General features: G+C 46.6%; 1 protein-coding gene across 3 annotated transcripts in view; it reads left to right on the top strand.

Moving 5' to 3' along the window:
- TRABD2A (TraB domain containing 2A) overlaps nucleotides 1-25077 on the top strand; it is a 63689-nt gene that overhangs the window by 13639 nt on the left and 24973 nt on the right. For 2 of the 3 annotated variants that reach the window (XM_056813589.1, XM_007477788.3), the window contains exons 3-4: nucleotides 18684-18830; nucleotides 20682-20856. In XM_056813589.1, the coding sequence (XP_056669567.1) occupies nucleotides 18684-18830; nucleotides 20682-20856 (322 nt within the window). The remainder of the gene's footprint in view (nucleotides 1-18683; nucleotides 18831-20681; nucleotides 20857-25077) is intronic. The other variant, XM_056813597.1, reaches the window with a different exon arrangement.

Consider the following 25077-nt stretch of genomic DNA (forward strand, 5'->3'; position numbering starts at 1 on the left):
CCTTCTCCACAGGATCATAGAGCTGTAGTTGGAAGGAACCTTGAGGCCACTGAACTGTCTCCATGGGATCATAGAGCTACAGTCGGAAGGAATCTTGGGGCCATTAAATGATCTTCATGGGATCATAGAGTTATAGTTGGAAGGAACTTTGGGGCCATTAAACCTTCTCCATAGGATCATAGAGCTGTAGTTGGAAGGAACCTTGGGGCCACTGAACTGTCTCCATGGTATCATAGAGCTACAGTCAGAAGGAACTTTGGGGCCATTGGACCATCTCCTTGGGATCATAGAGCTGTAGTTGGAAGGAACCTTGAGGCCACTGAACTGTCTCCATGGGATCATAGAGCTACAGTCGGAAGGAATCTTGGGGCCATTAAATGATCTTCATGGGATCATAGAATTATAGTTGGAAGGAACTTTGGGGCCATTAAACCTTCTCCATAGGATCATAGAGCTGTAGTTGGAAGGAACCTTGGGGCCACTGAACTGTCTCCATGGTATCATAGAGCTACAGTCAGAAGGAACTTTGGGGCCATTGGACCATCTCCTTGGGATCATAGAGCTGTAGTTGGAAGGAACCTTGAGGCCACTGAACTGTCTCCATGGGATCATAGAGCTACAGTCGGAAGGAATCTTGGGGCCATTAAATGATCTTCATGGGATCATAGAGTTATAGTTGGAAGGAACTTTGGGGCCATTAAACCTTCTCCACAGGATCATAGAGCTGCAGTTGGAAGGAACCTTGGGGCCACTGAACTGTCTCCATGGGATCATAGAGCTACAGTCAGAAGGAACTTTGGGGCCATTGGACCATCTCCTTGGGATCATAGAGCTGTAGTTGGAAGGAACTTTGAGGCCACTGAACTGTCTCCATGGGATCATAGAGCTACAGTCGGAAGGAATCTTGGGGCCATTAAATGATCTTCATGGGATCATAGAGTTATAGTTGAAAGGAACCTTGGGGCCATTGGACCATCTCCTTGGGATCATAGAGCTGCAGTTGGAAGGAACCTTGGGGCCACTGAACTGTCTCCAAGGGATCATAGAGCTACAGTCAGAAGGAACCTTGGGGTCAGTCACCGGGTTGATCAGAATTCTTAATTCCTTCAAAATTATTTGTCTTTACAGTGTTATTGTTATTGTCTATTTTTTTTCTCCTGGTTCTGCTCATTTCATTCTTCCTTAGCTCATACAGCTCTTCTTAGGTTTCTTTGAAACCACCCTTTTCATCATTTCTTACAGCACAATAATATTCCATTATATTCATGTACCATAAATGATTGGTCAGCAGTGGGATTCCTGTGAATGCCAATCAGTGAATTGAGAGCCAGGCCTGGAGGTGGGAGACCTTGGTTTCATATCTGGTCTTAGATACTTCCTAACGGTGTGATCCTGGACAAGTCCTTTAATCCCCACTGCCTAGTCATTACTGTTCTTCTGCTTTAGAACCAATATGCAGTATTGATTCTAAGATGGAAAGTGAGGGTTTTTAAGTAAAGGATATTGAGAAGCTGGAGAGAGTCCAGAGAAGGGCAGCCATGATAAGTCCATGTTGAATGGAGATTGGGTGAAGGATTGACTATGTTTATAATAATGAAGAAGAAAAAGACCAGCTTGGGGGCTGGAGGAAGGACATGAAAGATGTTTTCAAGTATACAAAGGGCTGCCATTTAAAGGAAGGATTAGATTTTCTGTTTTGTCCCATAGGACAGAACCTGGAGCAATGGGTGATAGTGGAATGGGCTGCCTTGATGGGCTTGGCCTTCTGTGGAGGTCATTGAGCTAAGGCTGGTGACCACTCACTGGGTATGTTATGTTTGGGTGTGTTATGATGGAGATTTCCTTTGGTATAGAGGTTGGATGAAATGGCATCTGGAGAAGTGGAAGGGACCTTTCGTCATAGAGTTAGAGATGCAAGGACCCTTGGAGGTCGGTCCTTCAGTCCTTAAATATTTAGAAAGTGCCAGATATGAGCCAGACGTTGTGCTAAGTGTTAGGAATATTTTTTTAAAAAGGCAAATGACAGTTCTTGTTTTCAAAGAACTCACAATCAAATGGGAGTAGGTAACGTATGAACAAATTCATGCAAAGGAGTTATATGCAGGATAAATAGGAAATAATCAAGAGAGGGGAGACACTAGAATGGGGATGGCTTGAGAAAAGCTTCCCCCAGGAAATGGGATTTTATCTGGGACTTGAAGGAAGCCAGAGCATGGTTGGGAGGCAGAGGTGAGAAGGGAGAATGTTCCAGAGTTGGGGGGGGTGGCCAGAGAAAATGTGCCAAGCTGAGAGATTGAGTGTTCTGTTCCAGAAACTGCAAAGAGGCCAGTGGAACTGGATCAAAGAGAATATGGAAGAGATGTAGAAGATTAGAAAGGTTGGTTATAAAAGGATTTCAACCCCAAGCAAAGGATTTTGTATTTGATCCTGGAGGTGATAGGAAGCCACTGTAGTTTGTTGAGAAAGAGGGTAATATGGTCTGATCTGTGCTTTAGGAAAATCACTTTGGTGACTGGATGGAGGATGGATTGGAGTGGGGAGAGAGTTAGGTCAGAGGGACCAACCAGCAGGCTGTTGTAGTAGTCCAAGCATTGGTCTTGAGAGTCTTCACCAGGTGGTTGCAGAATCAGAGGAGAGAAAGGGATGTATTTGAGAGGTGTCAAAGAAGTGAAATCCAACAGGCCTTGACAACAGATTGGATATGGGGGGTGAGGAGACAAAGATGGCATCTAGATTGTGAGACTGCATGACTGGGCGAAGAGTTGTACCATCAACAGTAAGGGAAGTTCAGAAGGAGTCATGAATTGGGGGACTGGAATAATGAGTTCACTTTTGGACATGCTGAGTTTAAGATGTTTGCTGGGCATTTGGTTGGAGATGTACAAAAGGCATTTGTAGATGTGGCTGGAAGTCAAGAGAGAGCTTAGGGGCTGGAAAAGTTGATTTGAGAATCATCAGCATAGACATGATAATTCAATTCATGGGAGATGATGAGAACATCAGGTGAAGTATCAGAGGAGAAGAGAAGAGCCCAGTGAAAGAGCCTCAGTCAGTTGGGGTGATCTGCATGAAGATTCAGCAAAGGAAATCAAGGAATAGTCAGATAAGTGGGAGGAGAGCTGGGAGAGAGGTGCTCTGAACACTTAGAAAGAAGAGAGTACGAAGAGGGTGACTTAGCAAAGGCCACAGAGAATTCAAGAAGGGTGAGGATTGAGAAAAGGCACTTGGATGTGGCAATTAAGAGATCATTGGTAACGTTGATGAGAACAGTTGTGGTTAAATAATGGGATTTGAAGCTAGAATGTAGAGTGATGAAGAATTGGAGGGGAGAGGAAGGGAAGGTACCTTTTGTAGATGACCTTTTCAAGGAGCATAGCCAGAAAGTGTAGAAGAGATATCGGGTGATAGTTGGCTGGGATGGAAGGATCAATTAATTGCCTCATTTTACAGTTGTGGAAAGTGAGGCTTGCTTAAGGTCACACAAGCATTGGGCAAATGGGCAAACTGGATCTAGCCAAGGTGTTTAGACTTGTTCTTGCCAACATCACTTGCCTAAACCTGACTGGTTATTGGGCTCCACCTAATCTTGATTTAGATGAGAATTGAGAAGTTCTTCCATTGCTTTTGCCAAGATGGAAGCTGGAGTTTTCAAAAGGAGATTTGCTAGGTAGATGTGCATTTATTAAGCACCTACCCTGTGCTAGGGACTGTGCTAGTTTGGAGTTACAAGTACAAAGGTTAAAACAGTCCTTGCTTATTAGACACTCACATTCTAATTGAGAGACAACAGTATATACATAAATGTAGAATGAATGTCTATCTATCTATCTGTCCATCCCTCCATCCATCTGTCCATATCCATCTGTCTGTCTATCTATCTATCTATCTATCTGTCCATCCCTCCATCCATCTGTCCATATCCATCTGTTTATCTATCTATCTATCTATCTGTCCATCCCTCCATCCATCTGTCCATATCCATCTGTCTATCTATCTATCTATCTATCTATCTATCTATCTATCTATCTATCTATCTATCTGTCTGTCTCTCTGTCCATCCCTCCATCCATCTGTCCATATCCAGCTGTCTATCTATCTATCTATCTGTCCATCCCTCCATCCATCTGTCCATATCCATCTGTCTATCTATCTATCTATCTATCTATCTATCTATCTATCTATCTGTCTATCCCTCCATCCATCTGTCCATATCCATCTGTCTATCCATCTGTCTGTCTATCTATCTATCTATCTATCTATCTATCTATCTATCTATCTATCTATCCATCTATCCATCTGTCTGTCTATCCATCCATCTATCCATCTATCTATCTATCCATCTATCCATCCATCTATCTATCTATCTATCGATCTATCAATCTATCTATCTATCTATCTACTTACCCATTGATCCATCCATCCATCCATCCATCCATCCATCTGTCTTGTCTATGAAGTAGGTAAATATAATGTAGCTTGGGAGAGAGGCCCCTTGCTGTGGGAGATCAGGGAAGGCTTCATGCCTAAGGTGTTGCTTGAACTTCATCTTGGAGGGAGAGTTGAGGAGGGTTTGTTTTAGGCATGTGGAATAATCAACAGAAAGGCAGGGAGAAGCAATATGGGGTTCTGAATGTGAGGAATAGAGAGAAAGCCAGTTTGACTAGGTCAACCCAGGTGTGAGAGTATGGGTTGACTATTATTCAGCAGTGTCTGACTTTTCATGACCCGGTGGACCATACTGTCTATGGTATTTTCTTGGTAAAGATACTAGGGTGGTTTGCCATTTCCTTTGCCAGGGGATTAAGGCAAACAAACGTTAAGTGACTTGCCCAGGGTTACACAGCTAGAACGTGTCTAAGGCTGGATTTGAACTCAGGTCTTCCTCACCCCAGACCCAGTACTCTATCCCCTGAGTCACCTATGCCTGTGGGATGACTAGTCAAGTCCAGGGGGATTGGAAAGAGCCAAGGAGTGTAGGGCTTTAAAAGCTAAACGGAGGAGTTTAGATTTTATCCTGGAGGCAGTAGGGAGCCAGTGGAGTTGATTAAGCAGGGGAGGAGAATGGTCAGATCTATACTAGAGGAAAATCATATTAATTAGCATCATTGTCTAGGATGAACTGGAGTAGGGAGAAACTCAAGGCAAGGAGGCTAATTAGGAGATGAGAGAGCATCAGAGTGTAATCACTGTCATCATAATATAATTAGCACTTGTAGAGAGTGCTTTAAGGTTTGCAAAGAACTTTATATAATTTATCTGCCAATTTATCCTCACAACTCTAGGAGGCAGGTGCTATTAGTATACCCATTTTACAAATGAGGAAATTGAGGCAGACAGAGGTTAAGACACTTGCCAGGACCACATAGCCCTAGGAAGTACCTAAGGCCATGTTTTAGCCCATTAGGGAACCTGTGAGTTCTTGGGACCCAGGAGTCTTGCCCCATGGCAACTTCAGGGTAGCCACAGAGTACATTACCTGGCCCAGCTTCCAGCGCCGTCCTCATGCCTGTGTCCGACTTCAGGTGTGCTTGAGGACCTCTGAGATCCCTCCCCTCTGGAGAGGCCTCTATTCTCCTAGACTAGATGTTTCTTTACCTGCCACCCCTTAAAGGCTTTTTCTCGTTCCTGACTCCTTGCTGTGTCTGGGTCAGTGATGGGGTGGTGGGGGAGGCTGGGAAGTCGGGGAGAGAAGATGGAAGACGTTTCTATTTAATATGGGCATGTGTTGGTCTGGGGAAGAGGAGGCCTCTGACAGGCTGCAGCCTCTGAACTTGGAGAACAACCCATTGAAGGCTTTCGTCCCCCGTGTTTCATCTTGATGGCCCCAGACAAGCACAATTGATGGAATTCCCAGAATCTCGGCTCCCAAGGGGACTCGGGGGAGAATCGACCCTGTGCTCCCTCCTGCCAAAAGTTGCTTGATAGGGGCCTGGAATCCTGGGGAGCCACAGAAAAGTCACTGCGCAGAATTGGGGTTTCCTGATGCTCGTCATGGCCAGCTGAAGACGACTGTTCACTCTCCCACGTGGACTGCTAGGAGAACCGTGTGGACAGAAGCGCAGTGGATTGGTTTAGAATCACCAACACTCATCTGTGGCCAGAGCCCACATTGCAGAACTGGTGAATATACCACCTGTACCCAATGAAGGGATCAGCCAGCCTTTGCTTCCATGAGGGAAACCCCCCTTGTTGACATTGCTTTTGTTGAGTTAATTCAACTTTGTGACCCCATTTGGGGCTTTCTTGGCGAAGATACTGGAGTGGTTTGCCATTTCCTTCTTCGGCTCATTTTACAGATGAGGAAACTGAGGCTACAAGGTTAAGTGACTTGCCCAAGGTCATACAGCCAGTAAGGGTCTGAGACTGGATTTGAACTCGGATCTTCCTGATTCTAGGCTCTACACTGTATCCACTGTTCTCCCTAACTGCTTCCACCATTGTACTTTTATTACTGGAAAGTTTTACTAATATTGCACTAAAATCTGACCCTCTCTAACTTCTACCTGCATTTTCTTTAAGTTCCAACTAAAATTCTATCTTCTACAGTAAGCCTTTCCCAGCCATTCTTAATTTGACTGCCTTTCCTCTCTTATTATTTGTTTTATCCTATATACAGCTTGTTTGTCCATATTTGTTTCCTAATTAGATTGTGAGCTCTTTGAGGGGAGGGACTGTCATTTTACTCCATTATGTATTCCCAGAGGTTAGCACAGTGCCTGACACATAGTAGGCTATTTAGAAAAACAAATCCCAATCTACTGAGTCACCTACCTGCCCCCACAGACTGTTAATAGATGTTTGCTCATTGATTACTACCACCGTTGTTTCTTTTAAAAAAATCTATTTTTAGTGGTGTAATGCTCCACCTAGAGAGAGCAAAGGCTTAATAAATACAGACTGATTGGTTCTTTGGTGTAAAGTGAAGCCTCATGTCTGTTATTAGTGATTTAGAACTGTTTTTCATGTGGTTGTCAGTCACTTGCATTTCTTCTTCTAAAAAAATCCCTTTATGTTCTCTGATCACTTCTCCCCTGGCGATAGCTCTTGGTTATTTGTGTCAATTCTTTATACATGGAGGACATCAGATTTTTTTTTTCTTGTGGACCACCCCTGTGATTTCGCTGGTCTGGGGCAGTGATGGTAAACTTTTTAGAGACTGAATGCCCAAACTGCACCCTCATGCTGAATGGGAGCCCCCTGCCTTAACCCAGACAGGGGAGGGAGGAAGCACTCCCATTGGGCTGCCAGACAGAGGGGTGGGTGATGGGAGAAATGTCCTCAGACTCAGTGGAGAGGAGAAGGGGAGCAGCCCCCTCCGACACGTGTGCCATAAGTTCACCCACATGGGTATCGGATCAAATGAGGTAATATTTATCTAGGGCTTAGCATAATGCCTGGCACATAATGAGTGCTTGTTCATTTTCTCCCATAGGGAGTTCCCAAAAAGGACATTCCTACCAGCACAGTTGAATGAATTGTGGTATACTGTCTTAGAGAATTGACTGGAGAAATTAAGTGACTTGCACAGTTGCATAGTCCATTTGTGCCAGAAGCAGGACTTGAACCACTTCTCTTGAGTCTAGCTCTCTTATCTACTCTGTTTCATGCTTTCTCATCAGACTTTTTTCAGAGAGATTTGATACAGAGATTTTCCCTTTCTAGTTCTCCATGTATCCTGGCTGCACTGATTTTGTTTGGGGGAAAAGCTTTTACATTTTATGAATTGAAATGATCTCCCTTAGCTTTTATGAGGTACATCCTTTGCCGTTGCTCAGAGATGATTTCTCTTCTAACCAGAGATTCAAAAAGAACCAGGGTGGGCCTGGGACTCCCTCCGGGTCAGGGGGCCCCACCTGGATGGCTTCCTGGATTCTAGGATCCAAGAAGAGAAAATGATTGTGTCTTCCTTTGAGAGAAGAAGAAGAAGAGGCCAATGTGGGAGGGAATTGGGCTGGAGGAGTGACGATCTCCTTCCCAGGGCTTCAGCGGAGGTAGACATCTCAGTGGCATCCTCTGATTGGCTGGAGAGCTTAGCCCACTCCCCGCCATGTCTGCTTTGAATGGAATCTTAGACCGATTTTTTCCCAGTTGTCATGGTTGGATTCGGATCAAGCATGTGGGCAGAGCCCCGGCTTCGAATTGTGACTCTGCTTCCTAGCTGTGTGCCCATGGGATGGCTTCCTCATCTTCTTGCCTTCCTGCTAGGTCACAGGACCCGAGATGTAGGGCTGGCGGGAACCCTGAGGTCCTCTAGTCCAGCAAACCCTCCCCTCCTTTTTAAACAGATTGGGAAAATGAGGCCCAGAGAGGTTAAGTGACAGACATTTTTAAAAGGGTCAGCATTCAAACCCAAGGCAAGCTGAGCTCTCCCCTTTCCTCTGTGACCTTGGACAAGTCATCTAACCTCCCCGAGCCTCAGTTTCCCCAACTGTAAAATACGGGGGATGGATTGGATATGATGGCCTCACCCAAGATCCTCCAGCCCCAAAGGCATCCTGGTTCTCCGTGGGCTTTGGAGGGGGGTGCTTTGGAGCTCTAGGGCCTCCCCGATTCTCAGGCACCTTTCCCGACCTTGGACAACTGGGGACTCTGCCCAGCGACATGCGTGAACCCCCTGTTCCCCTTCCCAAGGTTAGGGGTCCAGGCCTGGAAGGGGGCTTCCAGGGGGAGCCCGGAAGGTCTCATTCCTCGACTGGCTCCATTTCCATGACAAAAAGAGGGGCGCTGACTTAGGGAGCCTTCCGACCTTGGATTGGGGGTCCCCGAAAGCCCATCCTCCAGGTGTTTCCCAAACCCCAGCCTCCAGGCCGGAGGGGTCTTGAGGCCCCGGGAGAGTGTCCTCCCCCCTGCTCCCAAACGATCCTTCAGGGGGCTTGAATGGGGGACTCCACGGGGCGCTGAGGGGGGAAAGAACGTGAGAGAAAGCCCGGCGGCCCCCCCTCTTGGAGCGGAGGGAACAGATGTGAGTCCCTTTGTGGGGTGGCTGGGGGCTCCCGCCCCTTTCATATGCAGAGAAGCCCTTTGATGTGAGGGGGATGAAAGCAGCCTGCCAGGGGAGGGCTTGCAGGGGGGACTTTGTCCCGGACAAAAAAGGCATCTGCCCGCAGGCCGTGCAGCCCCCTCCCCGCTGCCGGGACCGCGGGCCCCTGTGGCCCCCACAGCACAGCAACCGCGGGGCTTAATCGATTTTTTCCAGGGCACAAAGGGAAAGGAAGAGGAAGAGAAAAGGGGCGGGAGCCGGGGAGATCTGTGGGAGGGGAGGGGGAAGGGAGGGGGACAGGCCTGGAGAAAGGGGAGACTCCGAGGCTCACGCAGGCTGGGTTTTTGGAGTTGGAGGCCCCTGGTTCGAATCTCAGCTCTGCTAAAAGGATGGCTTTCCCTGCCTCTGGCCGCGCCCTCATCTCTTCATCTCTCAGCCTCAGTTTCCTCATCTGTAAAATGGAGATAATAACAGCACCCACTTCGCAGCAGGGTTGGGAGAATTAAGAGTCAAAACGTGGAAAGACCTTCACAATCTTCAAAGGGCCAGCCGGTGTCACTGGCCTCTCTGGGCCTCCCTTGCCTCTTCCCAAAATTAGAGGCCGCCTCTGGGGGCCGAGATCCTGGGTCATTTTACAGGCTGGACCTCAGTTTCTTCCTCTGTAAAAGGAGGAGGTTGGAGCAGCTGACCAGAGGTCCCTGCTCCCTCCCAATCAGTCCCCACTGATTGGATCTGGGCTGTCCAGAGGCGGGAGTGGGCGCTGGGTCTCTGAGGAGGCCGGACGGGATTCTTGACCAGGACCCGAGGCCCCTGCCCTCCCACAGGGCCCTTCCCTCAAAGGAGCCAGGAATGAACAGAGCAAGAAAGAGGCTTTCTTTAGTGGGGCGCCAGGGGGCCGAAGCCCTGTCTCTGCCTCTTTTTCCCTTCCCCTCCCATTATTCTTCCCATTATCTCCAGGGGAATTCCTGGGGCCAGGGAGCAAAGCCTCTCAGACCACTGGGACATGCAGCAAGTCACTCTGGGAACCTCATTCCATCCGTGTCAGGCCTTCTGCCGCCTCCGAGATGAGATTTAGAGCAGGAAGAGACCCCTGTGGGCCCAGGAGATAGGGCAGAGGGGGCATGGCAGCGTGCTTGGAAGGAGGAAGGGAATCAACATGCAGAGAGCCCTTTTAGATGCCAGGCTATGTACTCTGCAAATACTGATCCTCACAACGATTCTGGGAGTTAGGTACAAATCATCCCCATTTTACAGGTGAGAAAACTGAGGCAGAGGTGAAGCGACTGAGGCTGGATTTGAACTCAGTCTCCCTGACTCTGCACTCTGCTCTCTACCTACTGTGCCACCTGCTGCCTCACACAGCTAAGGGGGCGATGATGGGTGGGAGGAGGGATACATCTGAAAATGGGGGGGATTAAAGACAAAAAGATAGGAATAAAAAATGTGAAAAATGGATCCAGTGTCTGGTTTTTTCCACTCTCTGTTTAGTAAAAGTTCTGGGTTTGTCGGACCAGGGAAAAATCCCTGCTGACCAATTGTTATTGAGCTAATGCTCTGCTCCACCTCCCAGGGGACAGCCAGGCAGTGGAGAATTTCAGGCTCAGACGCCGGGCACCGGGCACCCGAAGGACTGGGGAAGAGGTGTGGGGCCCCGGCGCTGTCACCACTGGACAGTCACTGTCTCATGTAGATGACTCAGTGAAAGGAATTCCATTTCTGCTCCGTTCATCCCTATCAATGGAAAATGAAAGCATTTCTCAGATCATTTCTTCCTTCCCTCCATCCTCTCTCCCTTTGCCTCAGACTCTGTCTATCTCTCTTTCTCCCTCTTTCTCTCTCTCCCTCGCTCTCTTTTTTCCTTCCCCCTCCCTTATTCCCCATCTCTCTCTCTCGTTCCTCTCTTCTCCTCTCTTTGCCGTCCTCTCTGTCATTCCCCCTTCTTCCTTCCTAATCTGTTTCTCTTTTTTCCTCTCCTTTCCTCACCCTTTCCTTTATCCCTCCTTCTCCCTCTGCTTTTCCCTCCTGTCTCTGTCTTTCTTTTCTCTCATCCTCTGTCTCTGTCTCTTTTTCCCTCCCCCTTTCTCCTTCCCCTCAGTCTGTTTCTGTCTCTCTTTTCTCTCACCCTCCATCTTTTTCTGCCCCTTTTCCCCTCTCCCTCTTGCTTTTTTCTCTCTTTTCTCCCTCTCTCTTCCCTCTCTCTGTCTCCTCTGTGGCTCCCTCCTTCCCCTTCTCTCTTTCCCCTTTATTTATTGGTACCCTCAGAGATAGGAGCTGGGTCCTGCTACTGTGATCCTGAAAAGGCTTCTGGTCCTGCTCCTCAAGAAGCTGCCTAGTGAATCCCAACCTTTAGACGACAGCCTGATTTTCAGTCTGGCTTCCACTGGCTTTCAGACTCAGAAGAGGAATGAAGGAGGTGCTGAGACTCCTACTGGGAGAGCCAGGAGGCAGATAGAGAAGAGGGGAGACCCCTCTCTGCTCTAGTCTTTGAATCGCTTGAACCCACAGATTCCTCCCATTGGGACTAAAGCCTCTGTCATGGTCTGGCTGCTTCGGGATGAGAGAGGAGGCTGGAGCTGTCCATCGCCTCGCCTTCCCCATGAAGTCCTTCAGTGTGTGGGGAGCTCCTGGGGCTCCTGCTCTGCCAGCAAAGCTTCAAGAGCCCCCATCTGCTGATGGCCAGGGAGCAGGGCTTGGAGGCTGGACTTCCCAGGGTAGCCCCCTCTTTCTGGGAAGTGGGAAGGAACAGTGGGGCTTTCTGAGAACTTGACTTTCTAGAGGGCCAGCCTGCTTCAGCCCCTGGATCTGGCCATGGCTGCCCCCAGGCGGGACAGTCCGGGGTCCTGGGTTTTGGTCATTGATGTGGGGAGGAGTCCATCAAAGGAGAAGGAATATCCCTTACCTTTGCTAAGAGAACAGAGTGTGACCCTTGCTTCCCTCTCCCCCTGTCGCTCTGACGTTTTTTCCCTTGAAGATTGCCATCGCTGGGCACTTAAACCAGTTCTGCTTAGATTCACATCCAGGTGAGAGGCAGTGTTGTGTAATAGTTGATAGAGAGCTGACTCCAGAGCCTGGAGGACCTGGGCTCAAATCCTGCCTCTGCCACCTCCTGACTGAGTGACCTTGGGCAAGTCACTTCATTTCAGAGCTCCAGGCTATCCCATTCCCCTTATTTTATTGGGAAGGAATTGAGACCCAGCGGGCTAAACAACAATGCCTGAGGTCACTTGGTTAAGTAAGTGGCAGAGCTAAGATTTGGACTTAGGTCTCTGGACCCCAAATGCCATGACCTCTGATGCTTACTGCCCATGGAACTATGGACTATCAACTCCACCTTTGTGGGCCTCAGCTTCCTTCTATTTAAAATGGCAGGGATTGGATTCTATGACCCATGAAGCCCCTTCTGGCTCTAGAACTGTGATTCTTATTAGGCACCAACAGATGAGGATAATGAGGCTGATGAGCAAGTAGTCAGAGAAAGGAAGAGAATGACATTTGTTAAGAACCTACTATGTGTCAGGCACTGTGCTAAGCACTTTATAATATTCTCTCTCTCTCTCTCTCTCTCTCTCTCTCTCTCTCTCTCTCTCTCTCTCTCTCTTTCCCTCACTCTCTGTCTCTCCCTCTTTCCCTCCTTCCCCTCCTCTCTCTCTCTCTCTCTCTCTCTCTCTCTCTCTCTCTCTCTCTCTCTCTCTCTCTCTCTTTCCCTCACTCTCTGTCTCTCCCTCTTTCCCTCCTTCCCCTCCTCTCTCTCTCTCTCTCTCTCTCTCTCTCTCTCTCTCTCTCTCTCTCTCTCTCTCTCTCTCTCTCTCTCCCCCTCTCTGTCTCTCCCTCTTTCCCTCCTTCCCCTCCTCTCTCTCTCTCTGTCTCTCTCTCTCTCTGTCTCTCTCTCCCTCTCTCTCTCTCTCTCTCTCCCTCTCTCTCTCCCTCTCTCTCTCTGTCTCTCTCTGTCTCTCTCTCTCTCTGTCTCTCTCTCCCTCTCTCTCTCTCTCTCTGTCTCTTTTTCTCTCTCTCAAATCCTTAGCTTCTGTTTTAGAATCAGTACTGGTTCCAAGGCAGAAGAGAGATAAGAGGTAGGCAAAGGGGGTTAAGTGACTTGCCCAGGGTCACACAACTGGGAAATATCTGGGGTTAGATTTGAACCCAGGACTGCCCATCTCTAGGTCTGACTTTCTGTCTGCCCCTTACAAACATTATCTCTTTTGATGTTCACAGCAGCCCTGGGAGGTGGGTGCTTTAATTATCTTCACTTTATTGTTGAGGAAACAGACAGAAGTGTGCCTGAGGACACACAGCTGGTGGTGCTTTGAGATCACATTCGAACTCCAGGCCCAGTGGGCCAGTCAGCTTCCTCTACACCCACGGATGAACATTGGCTTTTTTTTGAGACTGAACCTGTGATTTTGTGGATATGAGGAATTCCTGGTGAAGGAAACTTTCTTGTCAGTGTAGATGGGCAGCAGCTCTGGAACTTCTAGAGAATTCCATATATGAACCTGTGATGTTTTTCATAGATTACCTTATTTTTAGGGGAAGAGAATTTCTCTTTCCAAAATAAGTAGGCATTTCTGTAAGCAGAAGAAGAAGGCATTTCCATGATCAGTAGGAGAAGCAGGTTATTTATTTACTGTTAAGCTAGGTGGTGTTACAGGAATCTTAGGGGGATTCTGAGCCTCAAATAGGCAGGCACACACCCCTGAGGCACACAGTGAAAAGAAGCAGGTTTGAGCAAGAACTCTTTGTTCTTGTACTGGTGTGGCAAGAGCTGCTCTGGATTGCATTTTGCCTTTGGGTAGTCTGCCCCTCCACACCTGGAGTACCTTCTTGCCTCCCTCATCTCCACCTCTGAAAAGCCCCAGCTTCCTTCAAGATTCAGCTCCAATGCTGACTCACCCTTTCAGAATTACTTTTGCAATTCCCCCAATCTCCAGTGACTCATCCCTTCCTTTCTCAGATGACCTCCCACCTACTCTGCAAGTATCTTGTTTTGCTAGTTATTTCCTTGTCTCTCCGCCATTAGTCTTGGCTCTTGGGAAGGATTGAAGGCCAAAGGAGAAGGGGAAGACATGGGATGAAACAGATGGATAGTGTGATAGAAGCAACAAATGTGAGCTTGGACAGGTTTTGGGAGAAAATGGAGAAGAGATAGAAGGACCTGGCATGTGATGGTCCATGGAGTTAGGCTTTGGGGGATGATGGAGAAGAGACAGAAGGACCTGGCATGTGATGGTCCATGGAGTCCCAAAGTTGGACACAACAGAATGACAACACAGCGACTTGTGTTGGTCCATAGAGTTAGGCTTTGGGGGATAATGGAGAAGAGACAGAAGGACTTGCCATGTGATGGTCCATGGAGTTAGGCTTTGGGGGATGATGGAGAAGAGACAGAAGGACCTGGCACATGTTGGTCCATGGAGTCCCAAAGTTGGACACAACAGAATGACAACACAGCGACCTGTGTTGGTCCATAGAGTCAGGCGTTGGGGGATAATGGAAAAGAGACAGAAGGACCTGGCATGTGATGGTCTATAGAATCAGGCTTTGGGGGATAATGGAGAAGAGAAAGAAGGACTTGCCATGTGATGGTCCATGGAGTTAGGCTTTGGGGGATGATGGAGAAGAGACAGAAGGACCTGGCATGTGATGGTCCATGGAGTCCCAAAGTTGGACACAACAGAATGACAACACAGCGACTTGTGTTGGTCCATAGAGTTAGGCTTTGGGGGATAATGGAGAAGAGACAGAAGGACTTGCCATGTGATGGTCCATGGAGTTAGGCTTTGGGGGATGATGGAGAAGAGACAGAAGGACCTGGCACATGTTGGTCCATGGAGTCCCAAAGTTGGACACAACAGAATGACAACACAGCGACCTGTGTTGGTCCATAGAGTCAGGCGTTGGGGGATAATGGAAAAGAGACAGAAGGACCTGGCATGTGATGGTCTATAGAATCAGGCTTTGGGGGATAATGGAGAAGAGAAAGAAGGACTTGCCATGTGATGGTCCATGGAGTTAGGCTTTGGGGGATGATGGAGAAGAGACAGAAGGACCTGGCATGTGATGGTCTATAGAGTCAGGCTTTGGGGGATGATGGAGAAGAGACAGAAGGACCTGGCACATGTTGGTCCATGGAGTCCCAAAGTTGGACACAACAGAATGACAACACAGCGACCTGTGTTGGTCCATAGAGTCAGGCGTTGGGGGATAATGGAAAAGAGACAGAAGGACCTGGCATGTGATGGTCTATAGAATCAGGCTTTGGGGGATAATGGAGAAGAGAAAGAAGGACTTGCCATGTGATGGTCCATGGAGTTAGGCTTTGGGGGATGATGGAGAAGAGACAGAAGGACCTGTCATGTGATGGTCTATAGAGTCAGGCTTTGGGGGATGATGGAGAAGAGACAGAAGGACCTGGCACATGTTGGTCCATGGAGTCCCAAAGTTGGACACAACAGAATGACAACACAGCGACCTGTGTTGGTCCATAGAGTCAGGCGTTGGGGGATAATGGAAAAGAGACAGAAGGACCTGGCATGTGATGGTCTATAGAATCAGGCTTTGGGGGATAATGGAGAAGAGAAAGAAGGACTTGCCATGTGATGGTCCATGGAGTTAGGCTTTGGGGGATGATGGAGAAGAGACAGAAGGACCTGGCATGTGATGGTCTATAGAGTCAGGCTTTGGGGGATGATGGAGAAGAGACAGAAGGACCTGGCACATGTTGGTCCATGGAGTCCCAAAGTTGGACACAACAGAATGACAACACAGCGACTTGTGTTGGTCCATAGAGTCAGGCTTTGGGGGATAATGGAGAAGAGACAGAAGGACTTGCTATGTGTTGGTCCATGGAGTCAGGCTTTGGGGGATGATGGAGAAGAGACAGAAGGACCTGGCACATGTTGGTCCATGGAGTCCCAAAGTCGGACACAACAGAATGACAACACAGCGACTTCCCCATTAGAAATATGGTCTTCTTGAGAGTAGAGGCTGTCCTTTGACTCTCTTTGTACCCTCAGCACTTAGCACAGTGCCAGGCTCAGAATAAAGGATCTTTAAAAAGCCAATTGATTCATTGGTTGGTTGTGTACTTTCTGTGTACAGCGTGGGGAATCTGGAGTCCCACAGTCTTGGAGTGGGAGAGGAACTTTTTGTTCCTTCTTCATTCATTCAATCAATATTTATTTAGTGCCTATTATGTGGCAGGCACTGCTAAGCGCTAGGGGTACAAAAAAGAAAAGAGACAGTTCCTGCCCTCAAGGAGCTTACAGTCTAGCGGGGAAGATGACGTGCAAACATGTATACAAAGGAAGCTACGTACAGGTTAAAAAGAAAATAATTGCTAGGGAAAGGCCTGGGATTAAGAAGGGGCAGGGAAGGGAGCATTGTAGAAGGTGGGATTTTTGTGGAGATTTCGTCAGTCAGTAGTTGGAGTGAAGAGAGAGGGACAGGGTTCTAGGCATGGGAGAGAGCCAGAAAAGTACCTAGAACCAAGACCTGGAGGGTCTTGTTGGTGAAGCATCCAGGAGCCCAGTGTTAGGGGACTGAAGAGTATGTGTCTGGGAGTCAAATGTGAGGAGACTGGACAGGAGGGAGGAGGCAGGTTAAGCCATTCCTGGACAGAAATTCCCTTGCAGTGTCCTTGACCAGTGGGTGCACTGACTCCTTTTGGTGGCTTGGAGTGATGAAGAATTCATTATGGACCATGTTGCTATGTTTTTAACCCCTTAGCTTCTGTCTTAAGAATTGATACTAAGTATTGCTTCCAAGGCAGAAAAGCAGCAAGGGCTAGGCAATTGGAGTGAAGTAATTTGTCCAGGGTCACACAGCTAGGAAGTGTCTGAGGTTAGATTAGAACTCAGGACCTCCCATCTCCAGGCCTGGTTCTCCACCCACAGAACTCATTAGGAAGGTTTTCCTCCTGTACCACTAGCTTGACTCTGGATAACTTCAGATCATAGATTTTAGGGCTGAAAAACCAACTCCCTATTTGGGGAAACTGAGTCCTAGAAGGGCATGAAATTTCTAAGGACATAGATAGTAAATAAGAAGACCAATGGTCACACTCAGACCTCCCTTAGCTCATCATTCTTTCCCTTCGCTATGGTACTCTTCTGCTGAAGCAAGAAAAAGTTGGCTACAATCACCGTTCTGGGGCAGCTCTGTGGCGCCATGAAAGAGTGTCCAGTCAGGAGTCAGGACTCAACTTTATGAGTTCAAATCTGGCCTTAGACACTTACTAGCAGTATGACCCTGATCAAATGACTTCATTCTGTAAAACGAGCTAGAGGGGGAAATGACAAACTAGCAGTGCGATCCTGGTCAAGTCACTTCACCCTGTTTGCCTCAGTTTTCTCATCTGTAAAATGAGCTGGAGAGGGAAATGGCAAACTAGCTGTGTGACCCTGGTCAAGTCACTTTACCCCATTTGCCTCAGTTTCCTCATCTGTAAAATGAGCTGGAGAGAGAAATGGCCAACCACTCCAAGATCTTTGCCAAGAAAACCTCAAATGGGGTCACAAAGAGTCAGAGATGACTGGGATGATGGAAAAACAATTGCTATTCTATCTATAATTGTCCCCATGTGGCTGTGTTGTGTCATGGATGAGGGTGCCTCACCCTTGGGACTAGGAAGATGTGAGTCCTGTCCCGCCTTGGACACGTATTGGTAGTTATGACCCTGGACAAGTCCCTTAATCAATCAGTGTTCTAATAATAATAGTGAATGTTTGTAAAGGGTTTACTATGTGCCAGGCACACTAAGTGCTTTATGGTGTTGATCTTCACCACAACCCTGTTGTTGGGAGGTAGGGGCTGGTATTCTCCCTATTTTACAGATGAGGAAACTGAGGCAGAAGTTGAGTGACTCGCCCTGGGTCACATGACTATTTATGTGTCTGAGGTCCAAATTTGAACCCAGATCTCCCTGACTCCAGGCTAGACCCAGGGCACTACCTGGCTGCCCCAGAGTTGCAGAGAAGGTACTGACTTGCCTTGATATCATTTCCTCATTGGGGAGTAAAATTTCAGGTTTAGGTTCTATCACTGTATAGATTTAGATTGAGCTCCCTGTGAGTAGATTTAGAGCTGTGAGGAAGCCTAGAGGTTATTGAGTCAGATCTCCTGATTTTACAGATTTGGAAACTGAGGCAGGAGACAATAAGTGTTCCGAGATGCACAGGGAGTAAGCTGGAGTCCAAATGGTAGGATTAGAAAGTGAGAGATCCAGGGAACTTAGAAGTCATCGAGACTCGACCCCTTCATTTACAGATGAAGAAACTGAGGCCAAGAGAAGAGACGTGGTTTGGTGAGGTCACAGGAGTAGTAAGGATCCCGAGTGGGATTTAAACCCAAGTCCAGTGCCTTATTCACTGGGCCATCCGCCACTGTGGTCAACTCTATTAAGAATAAAATCAGGACAGCTGCGTAGCACAGTGGATAGCGCTCAGGCCTGGAGCCTGGATGTCTTGGCTTCAAATCTGACCTCAGACACCTTCTGTCCACTGAGTGCTGATGGCCAGCCCTAACCACTGGGCTCTCTTAGAACTGATCCTAAGAAGGTTAAAAATAAAAGAATTCAATGTCTCTGCTTCCACTGGGCTCTCTCTCTCGAAGAAAAACTGCATAATTGGAATAAAATCGCCTTCGATCACTCAAAACCCCCCTAGCTGGGGCTCTGACTCCTTTGTACCTTCCCTGCCTGTTTCAGGTGATCTTTGCCCTGAATCAGACCCTCCTGCAGCAAGAGAGCCTCCGGGCGGGAAGCCTGCAGACCCCCTACACCACGGAGGACCTGATCAAGCATTATAACTGTGGAGACCTCAACTCCATCATCTTTAGCCATGATAACTCCCAGGTAGGTCTAGCTGCCCCCTCAGCCAGCACAATGCCGTGGAGAGCCCTTCTCTCAGTGGATTCCCAGCTCGGAATTCCTAACCCACTTCCTGCTCCCATCTGCCCCAGCCCAGCCTTGGTCCTTGCCTTGACTTGGCCTCCTTTGTGGAAGGGCAATGAGATGGGTCAGTGGGTAGAGCTCCGAGCCTGGAGTCAGGAAGCTCAGAGTTCAAATCTGGCTTTAGAAACCTACTAGCTGAATGACCCTGGATAGGCCATTTAATCCCTATTTGCCTCGGTTTGTCATCTGCAAAACAGGGACACACTGTGTCCACAAGGAAATAGCCAACCATTCCAGGGTCTTTTCCAAGAAGATTCAGACATGACTGAAGGACAAATAGCAAAGTCTAGAGAATATGTCCAAATCTTGGATCCAAATTTTATTATTATTATTATTAAATTTTTCCTTCATTTATGGAGCCCCATAATGATTTTGCTGGTAGAGGGAACTTCCAGGTGAGAAAACTCCTCTTTGGATATGGATATGAGTCCAATACGAGATATTCCCATCCCTTAACTCAAGCTGATCCTGAAGCATTAGCCTGAAAATATTAGCCTGAAACTTCTCTCTATCATCACCAGGAATCCCATGGCAAAATGCCAGGCGTTTGCCAACTTTTCTTGCTGTTAAACTCTTGTTTTTCAAGGTCATGGGGTGTGGCAATCAGAGTTCTGGACTCTGGAATCACAGAAACCTATCTTGGACTCTTAACTGGCTGGGTGACCTTGGGGAAGTCCCTTAACTTCATTGTGCCTCAATGTACTTATTTGTCAAACGAGGAAGTTACACTTGCTGCCCTCCACATCCTTTGCAGCCCTCTCCCAGTGTTCCTACATTCTACTCAGGGATTTGGGGAATCACCTTGGAAAATGACTTGTATATCTTTTAAAAATCAGTTATCTTTTTAAAAACCATATCTTCCTTTTCCATTCTATCTTTCCCTATGCTCCCTCCTAGAGAGCTGTCCCTTATGATAAAGAATAAAAAAGGAGGAAGAAAGAAAAGAAAGTTTTATAAAACTAACATATAAAGTCTGATGTTCTATAGAATATTCCACACTCATGGTCCCCCATCTCTTCAAAGCAGGGGAGACAGGTTCTTTCTCTTATCTCTTTGTTAGAGTCAAGCTTAGTCATTATATTTGGAAGCATCCATTTTTTGACCCTACCTTCCCTCTCTTATTTGTTTTATACAGTATACATCTTCTTTGCCCATATTTGTTTGCTTGTTGTTTCCCCCCATTGTGAGTTCCTTGAGGGCAGGAACTGTCTTTTACTCCTTTTTGTATTCCTAGAAGTTAGCACCATGCTTATTTCTTTTAAAAAAAAACAAAACAAAACTCTTACCTTCCCTTTTAGAATCAGTACTGTGTATTGGTTTCAAGGCAGAAGAGTGGTAAGGGCCAGGCAGTGGGGGTTAAGTGACTTGTCCAGGGTCACACAGCTAGGAATTGTCTGAGGCCAGATTTGATCCCAGGACCTCCAGTCTCTAGTCCTGGCTCTTAGAAGCATTCAGTTTTAATTGTTTTGTAGTCATTGCTTCCATTTATAGTGCTGTAGTCATGGTGTATGTGATTCCCTGGCTCTACTTGCTTCCTTTTGCATCAGTTCATACAAAACTTCTTATGCTTCTTTGAATTCTTTGTAGTTGACATTTCTCCTAGTGTAGCATCATTCCATTCCATTCTTAGAGTGCAGCTGATTCAGCCATTCCTCCAGTTGGTGAGCCCCTCCTTCGTGTCCATTTTTCTTTAAGTAGCCCTTCAAACAGTCACCCATCCCTGAAGGAATTTCTCTATTTTTTTAAATGTAGGTTCCAAATTTTATTAATGCCACACTGCCACCTCAGGAGCGGATAACGGCTCAAGAGATTGACAGCTATTTCCGCCAGGAGCTCATCTACAAACGGAATGAGCGGATGGGGAAGCGAGTGAAGGCTCTCTTAGAGGAGTATCCTGATAAGGGCTTCTTCTTTGCCTTCGGTGCTGGTGAGTTTCAGACCCTCATGAGTGCTGAGAGATTTTGTTTCCGCCTTCTGCCCCTGATTTCCTCTGGTGATCAGTATTATCTGAGCTATTTGTTCTCTTGTATTTGCTGCATTTGTCAGAAGCTCAGATAGAAAGACGACTGACATCTTGCTAATTTAAAAATCATTTTTTGGGGGGTGAGGGTGGCTTACTTTTCTTTGTTGGATGACAGCCCCTTGTCATTCTGATGCCCCTAAAAAATTAGCAGAGCTTTGGCCAAATATTATCGCCAATTATCAACCATTTGGGGAAATATCTTTGTCAGCTCTGAGTCTCCTTCCTGACCCTTTTCCCACTCAGAACTTGCCCGGTTGGGTTCTGGACTGCCAAAAACCAACAAACTGGGGAGAGATCAGGTATCAGTCTCAGAGAAAGGTTTGTGTGACATTCTTCTTTTCCTGAATGTGTATCCTTTACACAAAATTTGGTACAAAAACCACATCAGAGTAATTTTTGAAGGAGGCACCCTTTTGCATTTTCCTGCTTTTAATTTATTCCAATGGATTAATTGAATTAATTGTAATAAGTTGAATCATTTAATTCAACAAGCATTTATTAAGCACTCACTAGGGATGAATAAATGAGTGAATGAAAAAAGCGTTCACTAAGAGTTTCGTACATAGCCAGTGCTTGCACTCTTGGGTAGGCTTTTTTTTTTTGGAGGGACAGAGGCACAGGTGAAACAGTCTCTGCCCTCAAGGAGCTTATATTCTGTTGCAGGGGGGAATGGAAGAGCACACAGATAAGTAAATCTAAAATGGCCCTAGTAAGTGCAGAGTAATTTTAGGAGTGGGGAGGCTTACTGCCATTAGTGTGGATAGGTGGGAATTGGCCATATGGAGGGAACTAACCATGGACCTTTTATCATCAATTTCACAGCTCACTGCTGTTTCTTAAATAAGTAGATTATCCGTAGAACTAGACCATAGCAGGAAGTGGTTCTCCCATGGCAGTAGTGGTCTATATAGGCACAAGGGGATACCCTCAAAGCTAACCTCCCCAAATTGTTCTCTATCTGGCCTTCTAGGATGGGTGCATTTTATAGTTCAGTGAACTTTTTGTGTAGATGCAGGTGTCCTTTAGAGGTATGTGAGGAGAAAGAGAGAGGCAGCTGACCCTAGTAGAGAGAGAGCTGTCTTAGAGTCAGGAATCCTGAGTTTCAAGTCTTGCCTTTGCTTATGTGACCTGGAATAAATTATTTAGCTTCTCTGTGACCCAGGCACCTAACTTCCTAAATTAAAGAGGAAGTGCCAGTCCTTAGTAGTAGAGAGGAGTTTCTTATACCAATTTAATCCTAGGGCTGGTTTAAAAAAAGAGAGAAAGGGGGCAGCTGGATGGCTCAGTGGATTGGGAGCCAGGCCTAGAGACGGGAGGTCCTAGGTTCAAATGTTGTCTCAGACACTTCCCAACTGTGTGACCCTGGGCAAGTCACTTGACCCCCATTGCCTAACCCTTACCACTCTTCTGCCTTAGAACCAATACCCAGTATTGATTCCAAGATGGAAGGTAAGGGTTTAAAAAATAAAATAAAATAAAAAAAATGATTAAGCTGGCATGGACATCAAAGTTAATTTAAGAGGACAGTGATTAGAAAACCAGACCTAGACATGGGAGCTCCTGGGTTCAAATCTGATTGCAGCTACTTCCTAGTTGTGTGACCCTGGGCAAATCACTTAATCTTCATTGCCCAGCCTTACCACTTTTCTGTTTTGGAACCAATACTTAGCATTGATTCTAAGACAGAAAGTAAGGGTCTTAAAAAACACCAAAAAACAAAGTTAATTTAAATTTTGGGCCACCAAACATAATTGCTGCCCTTCTTTAGTTCTTCCTGTTACAGCCACTTTAGGTCCCTGCTCCTAGAAGCTCGTTAATCTCTGGGCTGTGGACTGCTCTGTGAATGGCAGTTTGGGCCTCTGCTGGTCTCTTTTGAGACACTCTTGTAGAATGGAGTCACCACTTCTGGTGCCTTTTCAGATTGCTTCTCTTACTGTTATTTCCTACGTTCCCTTCCCTCCTCCATCCCCTAGTATTCTTTTAGTCCTTTGCTTCCTTTCTGCTCTTCCCAAGATTCTGTGTAGGGAGAACATTGGGCCACAGGCTAATCTCCTAACCTATCTAATAGAACCATAGAATTGGTAATGATCAGAGCAATCCCAGAAGACATTCAACACCAGTTATGGTAGCTAACATTGGATCTGCCTCAAAGGGTTGCCAAGGGCTTAAATATAGACTTTATTGCATTCGAGCCTCAGGCGAATCCCGTCAAGTAGGCACTATAGATCTTATCGTCTCCATTTTTAAGTTGAGAAATTGAGGCCCTAGGACCCTGTGGCCAGTATACTTCTATTTTTCCTCTTCCCTTGGGTCTTCCTTTTCCCATTCCCAACCAAGACTTGTTCATCTCATCTAAACTTTGTTCAGCTCCCTCTTTGCCCTTTCAGCATCTATTGGACATGGCGGCACTTTGGAAATGTCAAACAAATTAAATGAATGTATTTTCTATCTATCAGTCAGCCAATCAGTGGGCATTTAAGGAGCACCAGTTACATGCTAGATACTGTACCAAGGCTCTATGAGGAGCAGGAAGAGGTATAAAACCAACCACCGATCCCTGTGGAACTCCACTGGAGACCACCTTCCAAGTTGCTATTGACCATTCTTTATGCCCAGTCACATGATCAGTTTCAACTTAAACAAGAAGTGAAAACCATAATTAGGTATAGTTAGCAATTTATCCTTAGAAATATTAGAATCATTATTTTTCCCTCCCTTCCAAAGAGACCCTGTTCTGTCAAAGTTTCTACCATTTTGGCACATTGGAAAAATCACCAGCTCTAGAGTACAAGGATATGGATTCAAATCCTCCATCTTCAAATCTTCCTCCTTTACTGTTAAAACCTTCTGTCAATTCAACTTGAACTCAGAACTCTGAAAAGCAGCAAAATGAAGTAAGAGTTTTTATGTGATGTCAAATGATTTATTACTCATTCGAGAGTCTAGTTTCAATTTCCTGAGAAGGATCCATCATTTCCTCCTGGAATTCCACATAGGGATGAAGTTGGCTCTTTACTACCAAATGGTGTACAGTTGTTGAGTGTCAGGTCATCAGCTTGGAAGAGAATAGAGCTTGATCTCGTCCAGATCAGAATGGCAGCAATTTCAGAGGAGGCCCCATCTGTGGACTTGTAACCGTGCTACCCCCTTTGACTCATCCTAGGCCAGGCCCCGTGGACTATTACAGAAGCACCGTAAGTGGTTCTTTGGCTCCAGGCTCTTCTCCTTCCAGTGTTTCACACATTGTGGTCCTCCAAATGTGCAACCTGGATGACAGACGTCCACCACTCAGAAATCTGCCGTGATTTCCCACTGATTGAAGAATCACATCGAAACCTTTTTTGAAGCTATTAGTTTTATTTTATTTTTTTAAAGGCCTTACTTTCTGTCTTAGGAACAACTTGAGGATAGAAGGGCAAGGGCTACATAAATGGGGTTAAGTGACTTTCCCAGGGTCACACAGCTAGTTAAGTGTCTGAGGCCAGATCCCTTGGGGTTTTTGACTTCTCTTTCTCAGGACCCCTCGTGGTTAGTTATCTAATATTAAGTAAAGACACCTAATTCGTTCTCGTTGAATCCGATTGCATTTGCACCTTCTGCAGTCGGTTTCCTACACAGTAGATAGCTAATCAGTGTTGGTTAATAATTGTGTTTTATCTCCTTTGGTTTTCACAACAACCCTATGAGATGAGGACGACAGCACTCCCATCCTCATCTTAGAGCTGGGGAAACTGAGGCCGAGAGAAATTAATGACTTTTTCTTGGTTGTAGCAAGTGAGCCTCGAAGGCAGGATTTGAACTTGCATCTTCTTGACTTTGGGCCATGTCCAGACTCTACAGAACTTTTCACTGTGCTGCCTTACTGCTACAAAAAATAAATAATAACTTAGTATAATAAGTTATATAGTACTTACTGTGTGCCTGGCACTGGGCTAAGTGCATTATAAATATGATCTCATCTGATCCTCAGCACAACTCTGGGAGGTAGGTGCTATTGTTATTTCCTCCTTTTACAGAGGAGGAAACTGAGGCAGACAGAGGTTGAGTGACTTGCCCAGGGTCACATAGCGAGGCAGTGTCTGAGGCCATATTTGAACCCAGGACCTCCGTTCTCAATCCACTGAG

Source organism: Monodelphis domestica, chromosome 1, assembly GCF_027887165.1.
Source record: "Monodelphis domestica isolate mMonDom1 chromosome 1, mMonDom1.pri, whole genome shotgun sequence".
In the NCBI taxonomy this organism is placed as follows: Eukaryota; Metazoa; Chordata; class Mammalia; order Didelphimorphia; family Didelphidae; genus Monodelphis; species Monodelphis domestica.